The following is a 27,190-nucleotide window of genomic DNA, read 5'->3' as shown; positions in this document are numbered from 1 at the left end:
ACGATGTCATATTTTAAGCTTTAGTTCATCTATAATGTAGCTGTGTGAATGTAAACAACATCTCTAAATGTAAGACGCTCAAAGTTAAATCCAAAAGGAGACATTGGCTTTTACAGAGCTAGCTTAGAAAAGCCTACAGCAAATGAAGTTTGGGGACTACAAAACTATACATGCAGGATAATGAGATCTCAATCCTTTCAAGTTACACGCATTCACAATGCGCAGCGAAGGGGCGTGGCCAGAGTCGCTGTAATGTTATAGCAGATGTGGGAATATAAATTTATATTATATTTATATATATATATATATATATATATATATATATATATATATATATATATATATATATATATATATATATATATATATATATATATATATATATATATATATATATATATCTGAAAAGTTGTTTTTAGGGTGTGACAGACCTTCAAATGTCTTGGTTTCCTAAGCCCTGACTGTCTCCAAAGTAATGCAAATTGTCAGTTTCACAGCACGGCTGTGTCTAATGTTTTCTCTTTTGGGTCAAGTGGTCAGATGGTTTCTGTCTCCAGAACATCTAAGCTAAAATGGCGTCCAAACACTGCTATTTTCCTCAGAGCTTCTTCTGTTTCTGTGTTTGGGTTTCCAAAGGACACAACACAAAGACAGAAGGGCTTACAGTTTAACTATGTTCCAGAGAATTATAAAAATATATAGCAAGCATTTGGCAAAGGAAAACTTTCAGAATCTCTCACAGTTTAGTGCTGGAGCAGCTCCACCATATAAGCAGAAGCTGTGGATTGTGAGCCACAACCTGTACGTGTTTTTATTTGTTAAAATTGATCTATTATATGCACCGTGTCTAGCGTTAACCGTATGTTGTAGCGAGGACGTAAACAAGGATGTAAACAACGGGAAATGCTGTTTGGCACCGCTAACAATTTAGCTAAAAATTCAAATTTATCTGTCAAACTGCTGTAAACTCCCACAATCCTCAGCAGCGCTGCAGTGTCTCTCTCTGCGGACATTCTCCTGTATTTCTCCCGTATTTTCAATCTTTCTCTGAAGGGTGGCAAATAAATATTAAAGAGCCTAGCCTCCCTATACGCAACCCATACCGCCGAACCACCAGGGGCCGCCTCTTGTTCTTAAATGAGAGTCTGTTCCGTGCGTTGGCTTTGTTTATGGCGGGTTATGGCATATCCCTTATTATGGTGGCATATCCCTTATTATGGTGGCATATCCCTTATTTTTTTATGGCATATCCCTTATTTTCACATCCCAATGTTGACAGGTATGCTAATAACAAACTCGCAAAAGATATGAGAACGTTTCATATTACTTACTCATGCTTATAACCCAAGTATATATGAAAGACACTTGTCAGATGTTATTTTAGACCAGGGGTTTTCAAACTGTGCGGCGCTCCCCACCAGGGGGGCGCCAGCACCTATTAAGGGGGGTGTGAGACATTGAGGTGTGCACTTGAGGAAATTATGATGACGATTTTAATGTGTTCACTACAGTGAATCTGATCAGGCACTTGTAAAGTTAATGCGTTCCAGTAAAATATATGCAAATAAAATGGAGCGGGTGCTTTTTAAAATGAATGACGATGAATGAAAGTCAAATCGGTGAGCCGTCTGACAAAAAAAGTGCTCTTCTGAATCAAATCAGCAGGATGCCCTTCTGGATCTTTCTCTTACTTCGAAGACACTACTGACTTTGCTTGTATGGACATCTGTAGTCTAGTTATTGGCCTTAATAGACAATAATATAATGAAGGTGTTTACGTGAAGTGCTTTCATGTAAGAGTTTTTTCTTCATGAGAGACTTTAACTGCAGTTCGGCAGTTTTACGTTCACTCGTGAACATTTCATTCATGCCCCCATGACAAACTGGGGTATTAGACGCAAATAAGGAGTAAGGACTGGTGAGAGTGTTAAGGAATTTAATAACGCACACTGATGGAAAGAAAAAAACGTTCACACTTCGTCATGTGTGTGTGTGTGTGTGTCTGCAGTCCTTTACTGACAGCCGCATGTGTGGATCTTGTCGGAATATATGGTGAAAAGTCCTACATGACGGTAATAGTTTGATTGCGGTGTTTACCTCAGTAATGCCACTAATATCTGCATACTCCACATGTCTTAATTCCATTTCTGTTCAGTTCAGTTATGACTTTAGTCGGATTAAGGTCATCAAGAATAGCTGTTTACATGGTGACTCTTAATCGGAGTATTGTCCTAATTGTAATAAAATCTATTAAAGTATTGGCGTCCATAAATACGTACTCAATGTTCGACCGTCAGGGCTCTGCGAACTTGGCTTTGCGAAGCAGCATTTTCTGTATGTACGTACATCAAAAGCAAGTAGGCTATGGCTGATACTTATTGACAGTGGAAGATGATTTACGGTTAGTCTTGTCAGGAATCCGACCATTTTGTCCAACCTGTTTCAGACAGCAGGCTACTCAGCTACTATGACTGACAGTATTTACACAGCTGAGGCACAGCGCGTGCTATTAGAGGCGTGACGCTTATCCTGGTGATGTGCAACCGATCTGCGAATCACAGATCATTATGTTAGCAGACCAATCAGAGCCTCTTGAGGGCGGGCTTTCAGAGGAACTAGGAAATATGACAGTGGTTTTCATGATAGCTAAGTAGCTATCAAAGTAAGATATATGAAAAAAATAACATGATTTTCTACATGTGAAGCATGAGCACACATTGCTTTGCATCTTATAAACACAACCAAGCCTTAAAAATACACTCTGGACCACCACTTTAACAGTAAATGTATTGTCTTAGACTCAGATACCTTGTCCTCTCCCTGTCCTTCAGTGTTGTATGCAATAAGGTGCTCTTTAACATCGAATGGTATCGCCTTGAAGTCTCCAGCAGCTCCTGCAGCACCGCAGAGGCAGAACAACAGCAGAAGAGGAATCACTGCAAACACATCAACACCAATATTAGCACTGGTTTGCACTGTGGCCTCACAGCAAGAAGGTCACTGGTTCAAGTCCTGGCTGGGCCCCTTGGCGTTTCTGTGTATAGTTTGCATGTTCTCCCTGTGTTGGTGTGGGTTTCCTCCGGGTGCTCCGGTTTCCCCCACAGTCCAAACACATGCACTATAGGAGAATTGATGAACTAAATTGGCTGTAGAGTATGAGTGTGTGTGTGAATGAGTGTGTATGGCTGTTTCCCAGTATTAGGTTGTGGCTGGAAGGGCTTCGGCTGCGTAAAACATATGCTGGAATAGTTGGCGGTTCATTCCGCTGTAGCGACCTTTGAGGGTATATCACCATATATCAGGTTTCTATATATATACTATGTGTTTATCTTTTTACAGACTGTGCATTGTTATAGCAGATATCCGAAATGTTGCTGTAACTCACACAGGAGCAGCAGCAGACCCAGCAGCATCAGAAGAACACCAGACCCTCCGAATCGAGACACCACGGTGACTGGCAGGCAGACTTTCTCAGCGCCACACATGCAGACCTCCACCCGCAGCAGCTGAGCTCCGCAGACCTTCCCCTGCTGGTCCCACACATCCACAGACAGATGGTACACGCCGGGCCACAGTGTCTCCTGGGACCTGAAGATCGCTGCAGTGTCTGAAAGCATGATGGGAGCAGTTTTTGGTGTAATCAGGTACAAACTTACTAGTCACTGTAGTTAGATTACTTTAAAGGGATTACTTTTCACTGTCAGGCCATTTAATTTGCAGTTACTTGTTTAAATACTGCACATAAATTCAACAGTTCAATATTCAATACTGCTGTATGGATTTCCGTTATATTAATGTACAAAATAAACCTGATTTAACGTCCACAAACCGAGATTGAAGCGTCTTCTTTTAAAATACTGACATGCGGCTGTGGTGATGAAGTAAAGACGGTAAAATCGCTGTAGTTCATTAACATGCACTGTTTTAAACACGTTTTTAACTTGTAAAACTCACTCTTGATCACATTTGACGATGACTGATGATCACAGAGCGCTGAACAGATCTTTTAATCCTGGTTGCTTTGGGCACGTCCTGTCTTATTGATATGATTATAAGTGTTACTACTGAGACATGTTAATACATGGCTGTCAATCAATTCGGTGGGCGGGGAAACCGCACTCCTACGCCATGTTGTGGTGCCACTCAAAATGGGAGGGATTTGGATCCTATTTTAGCATCAGGAAATTAAAAAAAGAGACTTGTTGTGTTTCTATCACCCCAATATGACTATGGACACACTATAGCTACACACAGTTCTGTCCAAACAGCTTACAAAAGATGATTTTCATCATAGGTGCACTAATGTGGTTCAAATGATGGATCTGCGAAAGAGAAACTATGTGTTACACTCGTCACTACATCATTGTTTTCCCAAACGATGCATCGTACTATGATAGTTCAGCCACTAGTTATGTCGTTGTTTGGGAAACACACCTCTGGTTAGCCCCCGTATCATTCATTTTAATGACAAAATGTAGCCATATGTACCTCTGTCTACATAATTCACGCTCTCCAGAAATGTATACGGGGGTAAGTTTTCACAATGAGCATGTGTTGAATTTGTCTATCAACAAGCGCTAACATTACCAAAAAAGTGAATGTATTGTCAATGTATAATTTGCACCCTTGTTATATTTAAAGCTTTATTACCGTTGAAATGTTCGACAATCCACGACTCCTTCGTGTTTTTGGTGTTCACTTTGAAACCAAAGGGTTGTGCATTGGGGAAATGATCTTTGTCCTCAGCCGTGACGAAAACCACCTGCTCTTCATAGCACAGTTTCTGAGACTGATGGATGAGCACTGGACAGTGGTCATTGAAGTCCCTCACTTGAATGGCAATAGTACCTGTGGCTGTTTTAGCTGGAGTGTCTGAAACAGGCATTATTTAAAATGATAATGATTATTTATGAATATACAGTTGAAGTCAGAATTATAAGCCCTCCTGTATATTTCAACACATTTCTAATCATAATAGTTTTAATAACTCATTTCTAATAGCTGATTTATTTTATATTCGCCATGATGACAGCACATAATATTAGACTAGATATTCTTCAAGACACTAGTATTCAGCTTAAAGTGACATTTAAAGGCTTAACTAGGTTAATTAGGGTAAAGTTAGAGTAATTAGGCAAGTCATTGTATAACAGTGGTTTGTTCTGGAGACAATCCAAAACTAATATTGCTGAAGGGGGCTAATAATATTGACCTTAATATGGCTTTAAAACAATTAAGAACTGCTTTTATTCTAGCCAAAATAAAACAAATAAGACTTTCTCCAGAAGAAAAAATATTATAGGAAATACTGTGAAAAATTCCTGAATCTGTTCAACATCATTTGGGAAATATTTGATAAAGAAATTCGCAGGAGGGTGAATACACATGTATCATAAAACACACTGCTTTGTTTTTAGATCTGACTTACCATTAGTGATGCAGAGTATATGGGCATAATATGTGTAATTCTTCAGAAATACAGACTCATAATCTGGTATCTTGTTGAGTCTTATATCAGCCGTCCTCTCATCAATAATCAGCCAGTTGTCTACATCTTGTCCTTTGGCATACCTAAAACGAGTAAAATATATAGATTTTAACAACACATAAATAAACTATGGTCACACTTTTATTTTAAGGTACAATTCTCACTATTAACAACCCATTAACTATGACTTTTGCTTCAATAAACTCTAAATTTGCTGCTTATTAATAGTCATTATGGTATAGCTGGGTTAAGGACCAGAGATGTAGATTAAGATCATGCAGAATATGTCCTTTTATAAGTACTAATAAACACTTCATATCTTAATAATATGCAGGTAATAAGAGACTAGTGAGAATTGTTACCTATACTGTAGTGTTATTAAAAAAATAAATTAAATTAAATATTAAAATAGACGACGCAGTGGCACAGTAGGTAGTGCTGTCGCCTCGCAGCAAGAAGGTCGCTGGGTCGCTGGTTCGAGCCTCGGCTCAGTTGGCGTTTCTGTGTTGAGTTTGCATGTTCTCCCTACGTTTGCGTGGTTTCCTCCGGGTGCTCCGGTTTCCCCCACACTCCAAAGACATTTGGTACAGGTGAATTGGGTAGGCTAAATTGTCCGTAGTGTATGAGTGTGTGTGTGGATGTTTCCCAGAGATGGGTTGCGGCTGGAAGGGCATCCGCTGCATTAATACGTGCTGGATAAGTTGGCGGTTCATTCCGCTGTGGTGACCCCGGATTAATATAGGGACTAAGCTGAAAAGAAAATGAATGAATGAATGAAATATTAAAATAAGTGAATATTCTGGCGTGACACTCTATGCGCGCGCAGGCTGATAGGCCACCTAATCTGCTACTGTGTCCTTAACTACATTGGTTGCTGTCTCCTCGGCAGCCAATGAGCTTTCTCCTCATCATTTTAAAAGCTCCACGCCATTCTACGCTGTTTGAGCTGTGGCACGTTTTCGAAGACCCTCCTCCACCCCAGCTCCACCTGTGTTTAGATCTGCTACGGGGGTTACATATATAATATGTTTGCAGCAGCAGCGTGTTATATTCTCAGATGGCATGTCTGTGTATATGCTGGCAGTAGCAGGTCTCGGTACTTGATCTGCTATAATAATCAAAGCAGCAGCAGCAGCGTAGCAGATCTATACCGCCAAGACCAAATACATCAACATTTCCATATTCATACTCATTACCATATTAATTAAATCCCGAGAGTGTTCATGACAGAAATATTTTAATATGAATTATTATTAAGATTATTAAAACAAAATAATATAATTAATATAAGCATAGTCTCACCTTACATTAGTAGCAATGAGCATGGTGTCGCTGTCTATTGCTGCATAATTAGTTATGACTTTATTAAGGATAACAGTGGTGCTTTCTTCAGATATGGTGATGACTTTGACGGCTGGTTTAAAGCGGGGGGCTTCAGGCTGGTTGATCACACTGACTTGGATGGTGTACGTTTTGCTCCCTGTTATGACCACTGACGAGTGATAATGTGCTTTATTTGAGACAGAAACCTGCAGTCGGATCTCCTTCAGCTCCTCATAGTCCAGTTCCTTCAACAGAAATGAACAATGGGTGAAAAGGAGGAAGTGGGACAAGGAAAGAATGCAGGAAACTTCCTGCTGCACATGTAAGTCAGAATTATTCGCCCTCCTGTATGTTTTTTCCCCAATTTCTGTTTAACAGAAAGAACACATTTCTAAATATAATAAATATAATAATAACTAATTTAGACTGATTGATGACAGAATATATTTGACTAGATATTTTTCAATATGAAGACACTAGTATTCAGCTGAAAGAGACATTTAAAGGCTTAACTAGGGTAATTAGGGTAAAGTTAGGGTAATTAGGCAAGTCATTCTATAACAGTGGTTTATTCTGGAGACAATCCAAAACTAATATTGCTGAAGGGGGCTAATAATATTGACCTTCAAATGCTTTAAAAAATTAAGAACTGCTTTTATTCTCGCTGAAATAAAACAAAGAAGACTTTCTTCAGAAGAAAAAATATTATAGGAAATACTGTGAAAAATTCCTGAACCTGTTTAACACCATTTAGAGAAAAAATAATCACACGGGGCGAATAATTATGACTTCAACTGCATGAATGTAGTGTCGTCCCAAATGCAACACTAACGTTTTTATACAAACCAGAGATTCAAACCGTTCCCCCGATGACGTTTAACGGTTGCCAAATTAGTGAAATAAATGACCAAACTACCAAATATAGCCTGCCATGAGCTTAACCACATTCACCACCAGGAGGCAGCACAATCACTTAAGTGGGAGAATTTAGCTTTCACAATCCAAAATAAATTAAGTAATACAACGTCACTGCCTGATAGCCCCGCCCCTACATCTCTAGCCCCGCCCCTTCTGCGACATTCAATTCAATTCAATTCACCTTTATTTGTATAGCGCTTTTACAATGTAGATTGTGTCAAAGCAGCTTCACATAAAAGGTCACAGTAAATAGGAACAGTGTAGTTCAGTTTGTAGTGTTTAAGTTCAGTTGAGCTCAGTTCAGTGTGGTTTAATAATCACTACTGAGAGTCCAAACACTGAAGAGCAAATCCAACGATGCGCAGCTCTACAGATCCCAAACCATGCAAGCCAGTGGCGACAGTGGAGAGGGAAAAAGAAACTTCACAAATTGGGGAAAGTGAAGAAAAATACCTTGAGAGAAACCAGGATCAGTTGGGCACGACCATTTTAATTTCTAATACATATGCAACATACATTCATAAAAGTGTGTGAAGTGTCCAACAACATTCCACATGTATTTTTAATGGTTAATTATGTGCATCATCCGGGCATTTAAAGTGCACTTGTTTTGTTTAGAATAAATAATATTTCATTGTGAATGCACTACTTAGACTATTTATACCACGAAATGAGGCAGAATAGTGCATAATGGGATTTGGGACGCACCTAAAAACTCTGAGTAAGAAAAGCATTTTTGCAGTGTAGCAGGCGATTCTCAGAGCAGGATTTATTTCCTTAGATCAGTGTTTTCAGCTTGTTGTCCAGCGGCTGAACGTTTGCCAGAGGAATGCAGGAGTATCTGGCCTCATGGAGATAATAATAATTCAGCTCTTACACAAGCAGAACAGCAGCCATTGAGATTCAGTCATGCCAACAGGGTTAACTATTACAGCTATTTCAGACCTTCAGATCTAATTTGGTTGAGTTTTACCATCTGGCTGTTTTTCCTGAATATTTCAGTCTGATCTTAGCAGTCTAAACATTGTGTACTCTAGACAGTACATCAGAGTATAGCTGCAAAAAAAAAGCTTTTTTGGTCTTGTTTCTAGTGCAAATATTTAAAATACTTAAATTAAGAAGAATTTATTATATATGAGTAAAATTATAGTCTTGTTTTCAGAAATAATGTGTCAAAATGAAGTGAATTTTCCTTAAAACAAGCTAAATAATCTGCCAATGGGGGAAGCGAAATAATCTTGTTTTTCGTTTTAATGTACGATTATTTTTACCCCATTGCCCTACTGAAAAATCCAGCTTAAACCAGCCTAGGCTGGTCGACCAGCCTGGTTTTAGAGGGGTTTTGGCCATTTCCAGGCTGATTTCCAGCCATTTGCAACTTGGTCTTAGCTGGTCAGGCTGGAAAATGACCAGCTAAAACCAGCTTGACCAGCCTAGCCAGGCTGGGAGCCCAGCCAAAACCAGCTATGTCCAGCTTAAGCCAGGCCGGTCAAGCTGGTTTTAGCTGGATTTAGCTGGTCATTTTCTAGCCTGACCAGCTAAGACCAGGCTGGAAATGGCTTCAAACCAGCCTGGAAATGGCCAAAACCCCTCTGAAACCAGGCTGGTCAACCAGCTAAAACCAGCCAACCAGCCTAGGCTGGTTTAAGCTGGATTTTTCAGCAGGGTGGCAGATCATTTTGGTTGTTTTAAGGAAAAATTGACTTCATTTTGACTCATTATTTCTGAAAACAATACACTATTTTTGGTTGTCTAGAAAATGCTTCTTGATTTAAGAATTTGTAGATATTTGGACTAGAAACAAGACAAAAACTGCAAGTTTTTGAAGTGTGGATATTTCAGATCTTCCTGATATAATGTTAGAAACCAGCAGCAGATTATTACCATCTGGCTATTTTTCCTGAATATTTCAGTCTGTTCTTAGCAGTCTGAACCATGTACATTATAGACAGTACATCAGAGTATTACTGCAAAAAAAGCTTTTCTTACTTAAAGTTTTAGACTTGTTTCTAGTCCAAACATCTAAACATTCTTAAATTAAGAAGCATTTTCTAGACAAAAAAAATATTGTCTTATTTTAAAAAATAACATGTCAAAATTAAACATGTCGTCCTTAAAACAATCTAAATAATCTCCCAATGGGGTGAGTGAAATAATCTTATTTCAAAGCAAAAATAAGATTATTCTGCTCACTCTATTGGCAGATTATTTAGCTTGTATTAAGGGAAAAACTCACTATTTCTGAAAATCAAGACTTTGTATTTTTACTGTATACTGTATTTTTTTAGGGATGCTCCGATTGATCGTCCGGTCTGTTTCGGCTGATAATCACATTTCATGACTCGATCGATACTCATTCATTCTGGTCAATCGCGAGTCTCCCACATATTCATACCAGCTCGGTGATCCCCGAAAATGAGTTAAAATATTATTATATAAAATATTAAATATCGGCCTTTTACATATAAAAACTGAAAGTTCTGAGTATTTGATAATATTGCAAAGTTGACTAAAAGCTGGCTGGAATTATTAGATATATAAAAATAAACTATAATAATAATGTATAATATATATTAATAAACTATAATAAATATAATAACATTTTAAATGTATTTTTTTACATAAATATTTAACAATAGAACTTCTTGTAATATAATTAATGCAATAAACAGTAGTTTATAGGTCTATTTCCTTTTAGTAAAGAAGTATTAGATTTATAGGTGTGCGTTTGAACTTCTTATTCATCAAATATGAGCTCCAAACTGTTGATTGAGATATGCTGAATTCTTCTTTTATCATTTGCAATGTTTCCAAATGGCATTGTTTGTCATTTTTCTCAGTAATTTTTATATCTGTTAAATTATTTTCTGAGGCGGTTCATACTTGAAAATGTGCTTAATGCACTATAAAGCTTGAAGCATCACAATCGGTACTCGGTATCGGCCGATCACCATGACAAGGAATTGGTACTCGGTATCGGCTGCAAATATCCTGATCGGAGTATTCCTAGTATTTTTTTCTTGTCTAAAAACCTGTAATGTGCTCAGAACCTGCCGGAACTACTTTAGCTATGCATTTATCTGAAAATAACCAACGCATCTTATAGAATGAATCAGAATCAAGCATTCAACAGCCCTATAGTATAATGGAAAATAATGTATAGTTTACAGCTAGTGTGCGAAGAACAGCACAGCACTGCTTGTAAAGACAAAACAGAATAAAGGAGTTTGATCAGTCTACCTTGTTGAGCATCAGGATGCCTTCGTTGGTTTTGTTGTCAGTGGTTATGGAGAAATAACCGGCCTCATTTCCTGACACCAGTGTGAAGACGGCCAGCCAGTTATCAGTGTAGATCAGATCCGCATCGATAGCTTGGATTCTCACCACTTCAACATATCTGGTGTTTTCCTCCACCCTGCACTCATACTGAGAAACACACACGTCATTACTGTAAGAACTGAACAGACTCTTTTCTTAAATCACTAAACTTTTCAATATTCTGCACTTTAAACACCTGTAATGCGCAATATAATTAACAAAACAATACAAGATTTCATAAGCATAAATCCAGCACATACAAAACTATAAGCCTAACTGTGAAATTTTAATTAAGAGTTAATAATTTACAATTAACAGAGAGAATTTTTTTTCAACACATTATTAAACATAATAATTTTAATAACTTTTAATATATATATATATATAGTACAAAATATAATATCACAAAATGTAAATTTAAAAATGTATATAAAAATGTATTTTATATAAATAAATAAAGATTATTAGCCCTCTGTTAAATATTTATTATTTTTCAAATATTTCTTAAGTGAGGCTGCACAGTGGCTCAGTGGTTAGCACTGTGGGCTCACAGCAAGAATGTCGCTGGTTTGAGCCTCGGCTGGGTCAGTTGGCATTTCTGTGTGGAGTTTGCATGTTCTCCCTGTGTTGGCGTGGGTTTCCTCCGGTTTCCCCCACAGTCCAAACACATGCACTATATGTGAATTGATGAACTAAATTGGCCTTAGTGTATGAGTATGAGTGTGAATGGGTGTTTCCTAGTGCTGGGTTGCAGCTGGAAGTTCATCTGCTGTGTAAAACACATGCTGGAATAGTTCCGATGTGGCGACCCCTGATAAATGAGGGACTAAGCCGAAGGAAAATGAATGATTTAATGAATGAATGAATATCTAAATAAACAGAGCAAAATTTTGAGGGCAAAATTATTAGCCTTTTCAAATATTTCCCAAGTGATATTTAATGGAGCAAAACCATTTAAGATCAATATTATTAGCCCCCGTAAGCAATATTTGTTTTTCGATTGGCTGTTATATATAATATAAATTTACATATATATATATATATATATATATATATATATATATATATATATATATATATATATATATATATATATATATATATATATATATATATATATTTATATTTATATATATACAGTTTCCAGCATAAATGAGTACACCCCATTTTGAAAATGAATATTTTTATCCATTTCTCAGTGAATGTAGGTCATATATTTTGGTACATTTGAACAAGACAGATTTATTAAATTGATATATTTATTAAAATACTATTTTAGTTACAGAACATCTTTAGAAATAGAAAAATAATACATTTAAATTCATGTGAAATATTGGAAAACAATTACAAACTACAAACATTTCAACTCAATTTTTTACATTTTTTGTTTCTCTTGAATTTTGCTCTTTTCGTTGTTTTTATTTAATATTTTTCCTTAGCATATAAATTTGGGTGTACTTATTTTGGAGCGTTATCCTAAATTATTTTGTTAGATAAGCTCCAGATTTGGCTTCAGTACTGAGTAATCTAATGTATATGCACAAATATAATATTGTAAAGCGTCATATAGAAATATAAATCTAAATGAGAGATTTGTGAGGGGTTCTCATATACGCTGAGCACTGAATATATAAATTATACTGTATATAACATAAAAATATATGACCTTACCAGTTTTACCTTACCATACTTTTAAAAAATAATTGAAACTAAACTAAACGTGATTTTAAAGTAATTTATTTTATGTTGTAGTGGATCTAGCTGGACCTGAAATGTAGTAGTATTAGTAATAATAATAATAAGAAGAAGAATCATCATCATCATAATAAAGTAAACACTTACTATGTTCTTCTCCAGAGTAGGAACGTTATCATTGACATCAAGTATATTGATGATGACTTTCCCTGTTCCTGAATTTCCCCAGGAGCTCCATTCATATCAGTGCCTTTAACGGTCAGTGTGTACGAATGAATTTTCTGAAAGGAGAAAAGCACAAATATTGTCTTCTTGTCAAATCAGGAAAGCAGGTCAGATTAAGATGAGCCTCATACAGCTTCATTTCATATCACACAAAAACAAAGCCAATAAATCGCAAACTACTCTATCTAGAAAGAAAATCTTAAAGAAAATCACAGTAGACAGACGGCAGTAAACACACAACACTACAGAAAACACTGAAGAAACTGAGGGAAAATAATAATAATAAAAACAGGTTTTGAAATGAAGTAATCAGAATAGCATTTAAATTATATTTAAAGAAATTTACGTGATTATAAATCTGTAAAATACAAGGCAACAAAATGCAGTTTAGGTCTAACCAGCAGTGCAATAGCAGTTAGTGCAGGATACAGGTATAAGTTTTAAAGTGCAGTTATAGAAAAACTATGGTGATATTTACAGATGGATGTGCTATGAACATTATATACAGGTTGTATTAGCTGTACAGATTTACAACAGATTTGAACAGATTTACAATAAATGAATATATGTACAAGATGCTATTAGTAATATTAGTAATATTATATTATATTATATAATATTATATTATATTATATTATATTATATAATATTATATTATATTATATTATATTATATTATATTATATTATATTATATTTTATTATATTATATTATATTATATTATATTATATTATATTATATTATTTTATTTTATATTATATTATATTATATTTTATTATATTATTTTATATTATATTATATTATTTTATTTTATATTATATTATATTATATTATATTATATTATATTATATTATATTATATTATATTATATTATATTATATCATTTTATATTATATTATATTATATTATATTATATTATATTACATTATATTATATTATATTATATTATATATATTATATTATATTATATTATATTATTTATATTATATTTTATTATATTATATTATATTAGATTAGATTAGATTATATTATATCATTTTATATTATATTATATATTATTATATTATATTATATTATATTATATTATATTATATTATATTATATTATTTTGATATTATATTATATTATATTATATTATATTATATTAGATTAGATTAGATTATATTATATCATTTTATATTATATTATATATTATTATATTATATTATATTATATTATATTTTATTATATTATATTATATTATATTATATTATATTGTTTTATTATATTATATATTATTATATTATATTATATTATATTATATTGTTTTATTATATTATATTATATTATATTATATTATATTATATTATATTATATTATATTATATTATATTATATTATATTATATTATATTATATTATATTATATTGTTTTATTATATTATATATTATTATATTATATTATATTATATTATATTATATTATATTATATTATATTATATTATATTATATTATATTGTTTTATTATATTATATATTATTATATTATATTATATTATATTATATTATATTGTTTTATTATATTATATTATATTATATTATATTATATTATATTATATTATATTATATTATATTATATTATATTATATTATATTATATTATATTATATTAGATTAGATTCATTCATTTATTTTATTTTCGGCTTAGTCTCTTTATTAATCTAGGGTTGCCTTAGCGGAATGAACCACCAATTTATCCATCATATGTTTTACGCAGCCCTTCCAGCTGCAACCCATCACTGGGAAGCACCATACTCTCTAATTCACACTCATACACTACAGACAATGTAGCTTACCCAATTCCCCTAAAGCCCATGTGTTTGGACTTGTGGGGGAAACCGGAGCACCCGGAGGAAACACACGAGAACATGCAACATGCAAACTCCACACAGAAATGCCAACTGAAAATTGTATTACATTATTAAATTATATTTTATTATTAAATAATTTTCGATATTTTTATATTAAATAAAATTAAATTATTTTGTATAATAAAATATAATATAATATAATATAATATAATATAATAAAATATAATATAATATAATATAATATAATATAATATAATATAATATAATATAATATAATATAAAATAATATAATATAATATATTATAATATAATATAATATAATATAATATATTATAATATAATAAAATAAAATATAATATAATATAATATAATATAATATATTTATAATATAATAAAATATAATATAATATAATATAATATAATATAATATAAAATAATATAATAAAATATAATATAATATAAAATAATATAAAATAAAATAATATAATATAATATAATATAATAAAATATAATAATGTTATAATATAATATAATATAATATAATAATGTTATAATATAATATAATATAATATAATATAAAATAATATAATAAAATATAATATAATATAATAAAATATAATATAATATAATGTAATATAATATAATATAATATAATAATGTTATAATATAATATAATATAATATAATATAAAATAATATAATAAAATATAATATATATAATATAATGTAATATAATATAATATAATAAAATATAATATAATATAATGTAATATAATATAATATAATATAATGTAATATAATATAATATAATATAATAATGTTATAATATAATATAATATAATATAAAATAATATAATAAAATATAATATAATATAATATAATGTAATATAATATAATATAATATAATATAATATAATATAATATAATGTAATATAATATAATATAATGTAATATAATATAATATAATGTAATATAATATAATATAATATAATATAATATAATATAATATAATATAATATAATATAATATAATGTAATATAATATAATATAATGTAATATAATATAATATAATGTAATATAATATAATATAATATAATATAATATAATATAATATAATATAATATAATATAATATAATATAATATAAAATAATATAATAAAATATAATATAATAAAATATAATATAATATAATATAATATAATATAATATAATATAATATAATATAATATAATATAATATAATATAATATAATATAAATAATATAATAAAATATAATATAATAAAATATAATATAATATAATATAATATATTTTTACATAATAATATTCTATTTTTAAAATAAGAGAGATGTTAGTGTCAGCATACCTCTCTGTCGAGTGTGTTGTGCATGACGTAAATCTCTCCAGTCTCACGATTAATGTAAAACATCTCCGCGTGACTCTGTTCAACTATACTGTAGGCGATTTTTGTATGCAGAGTTCCTTCTTCATCTGCGTCTGTCGCAGTGATGCTCATCACTAATGTGCCTGAAAAAACAAACACAGAGACAAAAATAACGCAATGCATTCTGGGTGAATTGATCTCCATGGATTTTTCTGTATCAAATATACACTCATCAGCAATAAACTGTCAGCAATCGATCAGGATTTTTGCAGCCGATACCGAGTACCAATTCCTTGTCAACTGAGGATATGATGACGTGCCTGTCAATCAATATTGGTGGGTGGGGGGACCGCTCTCCTACGTAAAGTTGCGGTCGATTTGAAAACCGCTCCAATTGGTCCACCGTTTATATGTTGTTAAATTGAAAAAAAAGCACTGGGTGTGCTTATATCAGCCCAATATGACGGTCTATACACCATACATGCACATATGTCTGTCCAAACAGCTTAAAAAGTTGATTTTGTACTATAGGTGCCCTTTAAAGTGATTTTTGCATAAATAAACTAACACTATGAAAGTTTACTCTCAGTCTACTTCTCTGAAATGTACTTAATATTACACTTAAGTGTACTTGACTTACACTGACAGGCAAGTCTTAGTGTAATTAGCCTAAACTTGTTCACTGGCATTTACTTAAAAGTATAATTAATGACATATTCTGAGTATATTTGGCTTGTATTTATTCTTTTGATTAGTTTTTTTTTCACATATTATTACATTTTGCCATAGTTTCAGAATCAGTGCTGAAGAAAAAAGACATTTATTTAAGTGTATTACTAGTATTTAAAACTAAAAATAAAACACTTTCAGTTTACTATTTAGGTACTTCTCTCAAATGTACAAAATGTACACTTCTTTTTTTGTAAGGGTTGTAATTTGTTTTGGATGAAAGCGAGTAAAGTAGGATTTCAGTACGACTTCTCACGATGGGAAAGTTTATGTACACCGGCCTTTTGGGATGCTTTACCGCTGTACAAACAAATCATGAATCTAATATATTGTCCGTCTTCATTTAGTCAATGAAATCAGCTGCATATTCATTGCTTTTCCGCTTAGTCCCTTTATTCATCAGGGGTCGCTACAGTGGAATGAACCACCAACTTATCCAGCGCATGTTTTACATAGCGGATGCCCTTCCAGCTGCAACCCAGTACTGGGAAACATCAGCTGTATAATTTCAATAAAAATCTATAAATTACTTGCACAATGAAAATGATTGAGAAAGTCTGATGAAATGATCTTGTACCTCTGGCACTGAGTTCAGAAACCGCTCCAATGGTCAGGTTAAACACCGGAGGACAGTCGTTCTCATCCAGCACCACAACTCTCAGGTCAATATCCTTCTCAGCATTGCTGCCATTCAGAAACTTGGCCACCCCTTGAAGCTGGAGATCAAGAAATGAGCAAACATCTCACAAACCATGAACATAAATGTAGTATGTTCTGTAGTAGGGCTGCACAATAAAAATCTGACATTGTGATATTTTGTTTTGCTGCGATATATATATTGCAATATGAATACAACTGGACTGTGTGAGTTGAATAGCTCTATTTCTCTATTTGGAAAGATTTCAGGAATTTGAGATAGACTGGGATGATCAAGTCTTTTTCTATGTAGTGCATCTGCATACATTTTAATAAATCACAAGCAAAATAAATAAATAAATGAACAGCGCTTTATGGTTTTCTGGTGAGTCTAACAGTCTTTAAGTACAGAAATTGAACAAACAAATGTAAAATAACAATCATCGTTGTATAGATAATTTAAAAAAATAATAATATTTAATAATATCTTTATCTTAATCTTTAATATAATCTTAATCTAATCCTGCGATGTGACTATTGCGGATACACACATTGCGATATTGATGCTATTGTTCAGGCCTAATATGTAGTATTTATATTTAACTGTTATTGTGAATTTAAGTGGCCAAAATATAGATTCTCATATAATTTGGCAACTTAATTTTTCATGTAACTCACTGCTTACAGCAGAAAATCACATCACAGGTTTAAATATATTACGCAACACAGGCACATCCATATTTGTAAACTGCAAAAACTTAAACACATGCTTGACTGCAGTTTGTAGTTGAAATGAACACTAGAGGGCAGTATGACGACTGCTGTCGAACAGCTGTAGTTCCTTTTCACACCAGTGATATTTACAGGGACATAGTATTGACGAATAAAGTATTATTTACATGCAGTTCTTTAAATAACATCAAATAAACACCACTAAACATCTTAACGCTGTCTATGAGTTGTAATGAACACGTTTGTGTCACCTATCTATCTCCATATGGACACTTTTCTACATCAAAAGTACATCAAAATACACCCTTAATAACGTGTTTCAGATTTGCTCAAATTTAGAAAGTGCCCTTTAGTGGATGTGAAACATGCAACATAACGTACTCAGAACAAGAGTATTTTGCGTTTCACAAAAATGTGACCAAGGCAGTTTGGAATATTATTCCAATTACATATTATTTTATTACATATGCCACATCTTTTACTTAATTGTGGACTAGTTAAAAGTCTACTATTTTTACACTTATAGTACTATCACTAGCGATCCAATCCTTGCAGATCACTGGAGAACTACACTGAATCTGTCACTGAACTAGACTACAAATACCATCATGTACCTCACACACACACACCAGTTCCTGATTTCCACTGATTACAAACACACACAGCTGTTAACTCATCATGGACTGATTACCTGGACTTTATATTCACCACACACACACACACACACACACACACACACACACACACATTGCTGAGTCTTGTTTACCCTGCGTAGCATTACAAAGCGGTTTGTCTTGCTGTGTTTTGATCATTGTATTGTTTTACCGTTTTGATTCTTTGCCGCTTAGCCTGACCCTATGCCTGTATTTTTCTCCATGTATATTGATTATCTTTATGCTACTGTTTGCTCCTGCTTTTGACCATTGCCTGCATGACTTTTCTTTAAATAAGCTGCACCTGGATCCTCATCTCCGTTGTCAGTGTACGACCATTACAAGTACACTTAAACATATATTTTTATATACTAAAAAGTGGAACAGTTTATTCGCGAGTGGTTTTAAAGTAGTATATTTACAATTATACTACTAATACATAGATGTTAGTATACTTAATACATGAAGTTTACTTAAATACATACTTCAACATTACTTAAGTGTACTTCAGAAACACTTTGATTGACATTCTCCCTTTGTACGTCTCATCAGAGGGGGAAAGCCCCGCCCATTATTGATGATCTCTCCCTCATTAGCATAAACAGCCCTGAGTGGGAAGCAGTCTTTCGCCATTATTGCGTCTTGTTTTTGTAAGGCTTAATTTTATTGTAAGGTAATTGTTTAATAAATTCAGATTTTCTCTCATTTTCAACACAAGCCAAAGTGAGAAATCTTGGAAATCTGGGATGTCACTGCAGAATTTTGAAAAATGAAAACACAAGTCTGCATTTTGGTAGTTTAGATGGTAAAAAATCATGGGTAGGTGCAGTGCTATAATTGTGTAGCAATGATTTCATTGCGGTGGCATGGTGGCTCAGTGGTTAGCACTGTGGCCTCACAGCAAGAAGGTCGCTGGTTCGAGTCCCGCCTGGGTCAGTTGGCGTTTCTGTGTGGAGTTTGCAAGTTCTCCTCGTGTTGGTGTGGGTTCCCTCCACGATTCCCCCACAGTCCAAACAAATGCGCTATAGGTGAATTGATGAACTAAATTAGCAATAGTGTATGAGTGTGTATGGGTGAATGAGTGTGTATGGGTGTTTCCCAGTACTGACTTGCAGCTGAAAGCTGCGTAAAACATATGCTGGAATAGTTGGCGGTTCATTGATAATATTGGATTAAGCCAAAAGAAAATAAATGAATGAATGAATGTTTTCATTTGTGTGTTTTATATTACCTTTTTAAAGCATTAGCTTAACTCTATTGAGCACTTTAGTCAACATCATTTTTTAAACGTGCTTTATAAATAAAAAAGACTTACTAATTGACTGACTTAAAAAGATATTTAAGTTATATTTACACTCTAAAACCTGAAACCTTCTTGAAAGTTTGTTTTCAGGCCTGAGAAATGCCACTGCTGTAAATGAATGGTCTTTTCGGTTGTATTTGAAGGTGTTGATGTGTACGCTAAAAGTGTAACTTGTTAATGTGAAGGAACAGTGATAGTAGATCAGAGTTCAGACACCTACAGTAGACGGAGCAGAAAAACAGCATTTTCTCAGTGCTATCAGGACTGCTTATCACATCCCGTTTGTGTTCAGTTCAAGGGTGTTTGATGCACTTTGTATTGCATTGAATGTATTTTCAGAGAGCAGGACAACCCTTTACGACAACCCTGTACTTAAAAAAGTACACTTTACGTGCATATTATGAAGTATTGATGAAGTCTATGTTTAAGTCTACTTTATTTAGTAAGTATACTAAACTGTAAGTGTGCTACGTGAATACCAATTTCAACATTTGGATCACAAGTCTGCCTCTAAACTCTGACTGTATGTACTTTCACGTACAGCGTACTCTTAGCTAATTTATTTCTTTTGATGTTACATGGTACTCAATGATACTTCATTGAAATATAATTCATTCATTAATTTTCCTTTGGTTTAGTTCCTTATATATCAGGGTCGCCACAGCGGAATGAACCACCAACTATTCCAGCATATGTTTTCCACAGTGGATGCCCATCCAGTTGCAACCCAGTACTAGGAAACACCCATAGACACTCTCATTTACATACACACTCATATGCTACTGCCAATTTAGTTCAAGAATTCCCCTATAGCGCATGTGTTTGGACTGTGGGGGAAACTGGAGCACCCAGAGGAAACCCACACCAACACGGGGAGAACATGCAAACTCCACACAGAAATGCCAAATGGCCCAACCGAGGCTCGAACAAGCGACCTTCATGCTGTGAGGACACAGTGCTGACCTCTGAGCCACCGTGCCGCCCCTTAAAATATAATGCAACCCAATATTTCTTGCTTCTTATCCAACTTGTAACCCAATTTCTTTCTCGCTTTTTTATTTGAGAAAGTGTGACCCAATATTCTTTTTACTTGATTAAAAAATGCTTCTTGATTTTTTTAACTTTTAGATATTTAGACTAGAAACAAGACAACTCTAAGGGATCTATTTTAATGATCTAGAATCCACTATTGCTATTTTAAGGATGGATAAATACGCTCTGCGCCCCGACGCATGGTCTAACAGGGTTGAGCTTATTCTCTTATTGAGTTCTGGGTGTGTTTTGAGTATAACGTGCATTAAACCAATCAGAGTCTCATCTCTCATTCCCTTTAAGAGTCAGTTGCGTCGCTCCATAGTGCATTTGCTATTTACATGGTGGACTATTTACTAGTGTACAAGTGTAAAAACTGAACGCTTCACTAGAGAGAACACAGTTAAACAGAGCATCAGCAGCGCGAGGATAAAGAACGAGCCTCCTCCATTCAGCCTCGTTACTTTATTTTTACTCTTTACTCCTTTACTTTGGTGGAGTAAGGAAACGGTGGAAACTCACTCCACTGAACACATCCATTAGCCCACATATTTAATTTCCTTTGTTAAGCGCAAAGATTTGATTAAAACTATTTCTAAATTCAGTTCTAATCTCCAGCAAAGGAATAAATGAACAATAATAATGAAGTGTGGTCAAAACACTGAGTTATATCCAAACACACGTCCTGTTCTGATGCCCCATATGGTGATGCAGACGTCTCCAAAACCCCACAGCTGGACAAATCTAATCTTGTGTTTATTAAAACAGATATAAATCTGCAGATAATCAATAATACTGCTGATAATAATAACATTATACAGATGCAGATCATCATGAATTAACTGATAAAGCCCCCCGAGGGGAAAAAGGCATGGAGGCAGTGCTGTTTATATTGATGTAGAAAATCATCATTTCTGGATTATTTTAATCCTCTAATTGTTTTCATCTGTAAAGATATTTGTGTATTACTGATCATCCTGTGTGTATTCAGCAATGTGTAAGCGTTTAGATCTGCATAGGCGCATAACTAACACGCTCTGCTGAACTTTAGAGCAGCTTTTAGTTGGTCAATGGTGCGCTCTATTTCAGTCTCTCAAAATAGCAACGCTCCAACAATGCACCTTAACACACCTCCTTTACAGACCAGCACATCCATAAGTCTACAAAGTGGTGCAAATGGATTTGCTATTTAAAAAACGTGGCGCATAAAGTGAAAATTACTGTTGCGCTGGTCTGAAAATAGCAACTAATCGCGCCAAACACACCTTGCACGTGCCTTACGCCGGGTGTATGATGGGCCCTAAATAAGAAAAGCATATTTTGCAGTGTGTTATTGGCAAGAAAACTCCTGTGTGTGTGTGTTCTTTCAGTATGAGGTGTTTTCTCTTTTAGTGATCTGCTCATTCAGGCAGAATGTCTGACATTCATCACTCCACGTCACTCCCAAATGCAGCTCTCCTGTGAAATGTAGCTTCTAGCTGTTATCTGGAGCGCTCACTGACTCATCGCACTGTTATAGATTAGTCAGGAAGGACAGATAGACACCCATGCAATAAACATTTATAACAGTAAAAGAGCTGCTCACATAGTAAACAGGAGTTTTCTCTCTGTCCAGCAGCCCGTTGATCTTGACTTTTCCGTCTGTGCTGCCGACAGTGAACAGGTCTCTGGGTGGCTGGTCGGCTCCAGCGCCTTTCAGGGAATATCGGATACTCGTCCTGGTCTCCTCGTCTGAGCGGATCTGAAAATAAAGACGTTCATTTTCCTACTGTAGTTTAAGACGGTTTAAAAAGGAGTGTCTGCTGGCACACACAAACACTCACACACAGATGCAGACGCACACACACAGACACACACACAGTTATATACAGTATAAGTTCATTTAAACCCATCCAAACACACACAATTTTTACACCCATCCAACTGTGATTTATTATTGTTAACTGTGCTAGAGTTTTTATTTTTAGAGTTTAATGATTAAATTATATTCATTAAAAACATTTGCTTATAATTCTACAAATTACCTCCTTCCTGTTGGTAAAGTTAAGGTCAAAGTTTATTTATAAAGCACTTTTTTTACAACGAGTGATGTTTTATTCATTTTTATTTTCCTCACTTTTTGCTTCAGTTTAGTCCCTGTTTTATTAGTGGTTGCCACAGCAGAATGAACCACCAATTTTTATTTTGTTTTCATTTATTATTTTTTCATTCATTCATTTTCCTTCGGTTTAGTCCCTTATTAATCAGTGGTCGCCACAGCGGAATGAACCACCAATTTTAATTTTATTTTCTTTTCTTTTTTCATTCATTCATTCATTCATTCATTTTCCTTCAGCTTAGTCCTTTATTAATCAGTGGTCGCCACAGCAGAATGAACCACCAATTTTTATTTTGTTTTCATTTATTATTTTTTTCAATCATTCATTCATTTTCCTTCAGCTTAGTCCTTTATTAATCAGTGGTCGCCACAGCGGAATGAACCACCAATTTTTATTTTATTTTCATTTTTTTTTATTCATTCATTCATTCATTCATTTTCCTTCAGCTTAGTCCTTTATTAATCAGTGGTCGCCACAGCAGAATGAACCACCAATTTTTATTTTGTTTTCATTTATTATTTTTTTCAATCATTCATTAATTTTCCTTCAGCTTAGTCCTTTATTAATTAGTGGTCGCCACAGCGGAATGAACCACCAATTTTTATTTTGTTTTCATTTATTATTTTTTCATTCATTCATTCATTTTCCTTCGGCTTGGTCCCTTATTAATCAGTGGTAGCCACAGCAGAATGAACCACCAATTTTTTTTTTTTTTTCATTTATTATTTTTTCATTCATTCATTTTCCTTCGGCTTAGTCCTTTATTAATTAGTGGTCCCCACAGCGGAATGAACCGGCGATTTTAATTTTATTTTCATTTAGTATTTTTTCATTATTTTATTCATTTTCCTTTCGCTTAGTCCCTTATTTATCAGGGGTCTCCACAGCGAAATGAACCGCCAATTTTTTTTATTTTCATTTATTATTTTTACATTCATTCATTCATTTATTAATTTTTTTGGCTTAGTCCCTTATTAATCAGTGGTACCCACAGTGGAATGAACCGCCGATTTTAATTTTATTTTAATTTAGTATTTTTTTATTCCTTTTCTTTTCGCTTAGTCCCTTATTGATCAGTGGTCGCCACAGCGAAATGAACAGCCAATTTTTATTTTATTTTCATTTATTCATTCATTCATTTCTTTCAGCTTGGTCCCTTATTTATCAGGTCTCGCCACAGCGGAATGAACCACCAATTTTTATTTTATTTTCATTTATTCATTTATTCATTTCTTTCAGCTTGGTCCCTTATTTATCAGGTCTCGCCACAGCAGAATGAACCGCCAATTTTTATTTTATTTCCATTTATTATTTTTTCATTCATTTTCCTTCAGCTTAGTCCCTTATTATCAGGTCTCACCACAGCGGAACGAACTGCTGATTTTTATTTTATTTTCATTTATTATTTTTTGCATAAAACCTTACCTTTGCTATATAGTCCAAGTACATATAATTGGCATTTTCTCTCAGTTTGCGTGGAGGAATAATCCATTCTCTCTTCTGTCTGATCTTCTTCTGTTGTTCTCCAGACGTTGAAGCATTCAGTATCTGCACAAACACACAAAGACATGCGTCTGTTTCACCCTAAAATAAGGTGTTGACCTTTAGAAACCTCAAGCAGTGAATAAGCAGTGCACAATATATGGTATCGCAATGTGATCATTCGTAATAGTCACATCGCTAGATATGCAATGTTGAGGTTTTTTTATTATAATTAATTGTTTACACATGTTTTTGAGTCCTGTGATTGTATAATGATTTTATAAGCATTCGGGCATAAGAAGATGTCCCTTTTGTGACTAATTTTATTGAAATATGCCTATTTTTATTATTTAATTACTGTAGCTGAATACTACTAAACTTGGAAAATGATAAACCTGTTTATTTCAATTGCATCTTCTTCTTTACTGTGTTTATAAATTGCTTATTAGATTTGATGGAGATGCACTTCCACAGCAGAATCATCCCAATCAATCCAACTTATAAATTCTTTCCAGATAGAGATATTAAGTCATCTGACGAAATTGTATTCATATCGTAATATATAATGCAGGATAAAAATATATCACAATGCTACATTTTTCCAATATCGTGCAGCCCTATGTTGCGCGCACACACACAAAAAATACTCTGCTCATATGTTGTTTATACTAGGATAACACTTGTTGCCTCCTTGTTAACTAGTATTCTAACTTAATATAATAATAATAATATTAATAATAATAAAATAAAAGTCCCCCAAAACTTCACACAAATCCCCATCATGTAAAACAGTATTTTTAAGCTGACCAGCCTTTTGTTTTGACTTCCTCAGACTCTGATTCACACCCTGCACAGGATTACGAAGCTTCCTTTGGAAATAATACAATAATTTAACAAATCTCAATGTAAAAAATGACTGTAAGAGTGACAAACACCCTGTATTTGTAGCTGAAATCACTTCTTGTCTAAAAATACGCAGTTTGTTAATGAGAAACTGTCCTTCAGTGACCATCACACAAGTGTGTAAAGAATGACCACCAGAGAGCAAACACACACACACACGCGCACCCACACACACACACTTATCTATGTAGACTAACAGAAATCAGTACTTTACACACATTTATACCCATAACTAGTTGGCTAACGTTAAATAATAATATTAGCATGCTAATGACGGTTGTAGAAAGAAAAAAACGTAATATCAATGAAATGAAACTTTCTGGATAAGTAGCTGAAATAGATTAGAGATGATATAGGCACTGTAAACACAGATGTTTTCGCTTACCGACAGACCCAGGACTATAAGGAGTGAAATGCTGCATATCTTCGCCATTCTCCTGCCGTTACTCGCGGAACTTTGACACGGACTGACTAGCGGTCGGTCAGCAACGGCGGAGGTGGGCGGGGCTTCATCGCCGAAGAATGCCGAGTATGTGTTCGGTAAGGGGGAGGCCACGCCCATTCCGCGCTCAATGATAAGATCATCTGTGTAGTGTCACTCCTTTTGTCTCTCTTCGGAGGATGACTTCTTCAGTCTTCAATCTTTATCTGCATTTGTCACCCTACACTGCAAAAATGTGCTTTTCTTACTTGTAGTTTTTGTCTTGTTTCTAGTACAAATATATAAAATTAGAAAAGTCAAGAAGCATTTTTAGACAAGCAAAAAATATTGTTTGTGTTCGGTGAATGTCACGCCCATGCTATCAACATATGATATGATCGTCTGTGTGAAGATATATATATATATATATATATATATATATATATATATATATATATATATATATATATATATATATATATATATATATATATATAAGTATAATATTTTTGTATGTAAATTGATAATTATGTACCATCTGTTGGAAGTAGCCATCAGAAGATGGAGACACTGTGCTCATAAAGGGATGGACATGGTCAGCAACAATACTCAGGTAGACTGTGGTGTTGACAAGATGCTCAATTGGTACTAATGGACCCAAAGTGTGCCAAGAAAATCTCCCCCACACCATTACACCACCACCAACAGCCTGAACCGCTGATACAAGGCAGGATGGATCCATGCTTTAATGTTGTTGATGCCAATTTCTGACCCGACCATCCGAATGTGGCAGCAGAAATGGAGACTCATCAGACCAGGCAACGTAATAGATAGAATATATAATAGATAGATAGATAGATAGATAGATAGATAAATATAATTTATCACACCTATCAGCGATACAGATATTGCAATATTTGCAATAATGATAATTGTTCAATATTTTGCACAGCACTGTTAAAAAGTTAATGTTTTTGATTAAATAATGATCTCTCTGGATAAACTA

The 27,190-nt window shown here is 33.6% G+C and overlaps 1 protein-coding gene across 1 annotated transcript in view; it reads right to left on the bottom strand.

Moving 5' to 3' along the window:
- The window catches only part of dsg2l (desmoglein 2 like), a 31,939-nt gene extending 5,614 nt beyond the window's left edge, over window positions 1–26,325 (bottom strand). Inside the window, 13 exon segments of the mRNA XM_056470589.1 lie at window positions 2,809–2,936; window positions 3,386–3,607; window positions 4,651–4,872; window positions 5,429–5,571; window positions 6,791–7,056; window positions 10,970–11,155; window positions 12,890–12,969; window positions 12,972–13,023; window positions 16,177–16,337; window positions 17,501–17,639; window positions 22,865–23,020; window positions 24,804–24,926; window positions 26,149–26,325. Of these exon segments, the coding sequence (XP_056326564.1) occupies window positions 2,809–2,936; window positions 3,386–3,607; window positions 4,651–4,872; window positions 5,429–5,571; window positions 6,791–7,056; window positions 10,970–11,155; window positions 12,890–12,969; window positions 12,972–13,023; window positions 16,177–16,337; window positions 17,501–17,639; window positions 22,865–23,020; window positions 24,804–24,926; window positions 26,149–26,325 (2,055 nt within the window).
- Between the last annotated feature and the right edge of the window lie 865 nt (window positions 26,326–27,190).

Source organism: Danio aesculapii, chromosome 2, assembly GCF_903798145.1.
Source record: "Danio aesculapii chromosome 2, fDanAes4.1, whole genome shotgun sequence".
Lineage (NCBI taxonomy): Eukaryota > Metazoa > Chordata > Actinopteri > Cypriniformes > Danionidae > Danio > Danio aesculapii.
Note: the sequence above shows the minus strand (reverse complement) of the source record. Positions and strands in the feature narration are given on the sequence as shown.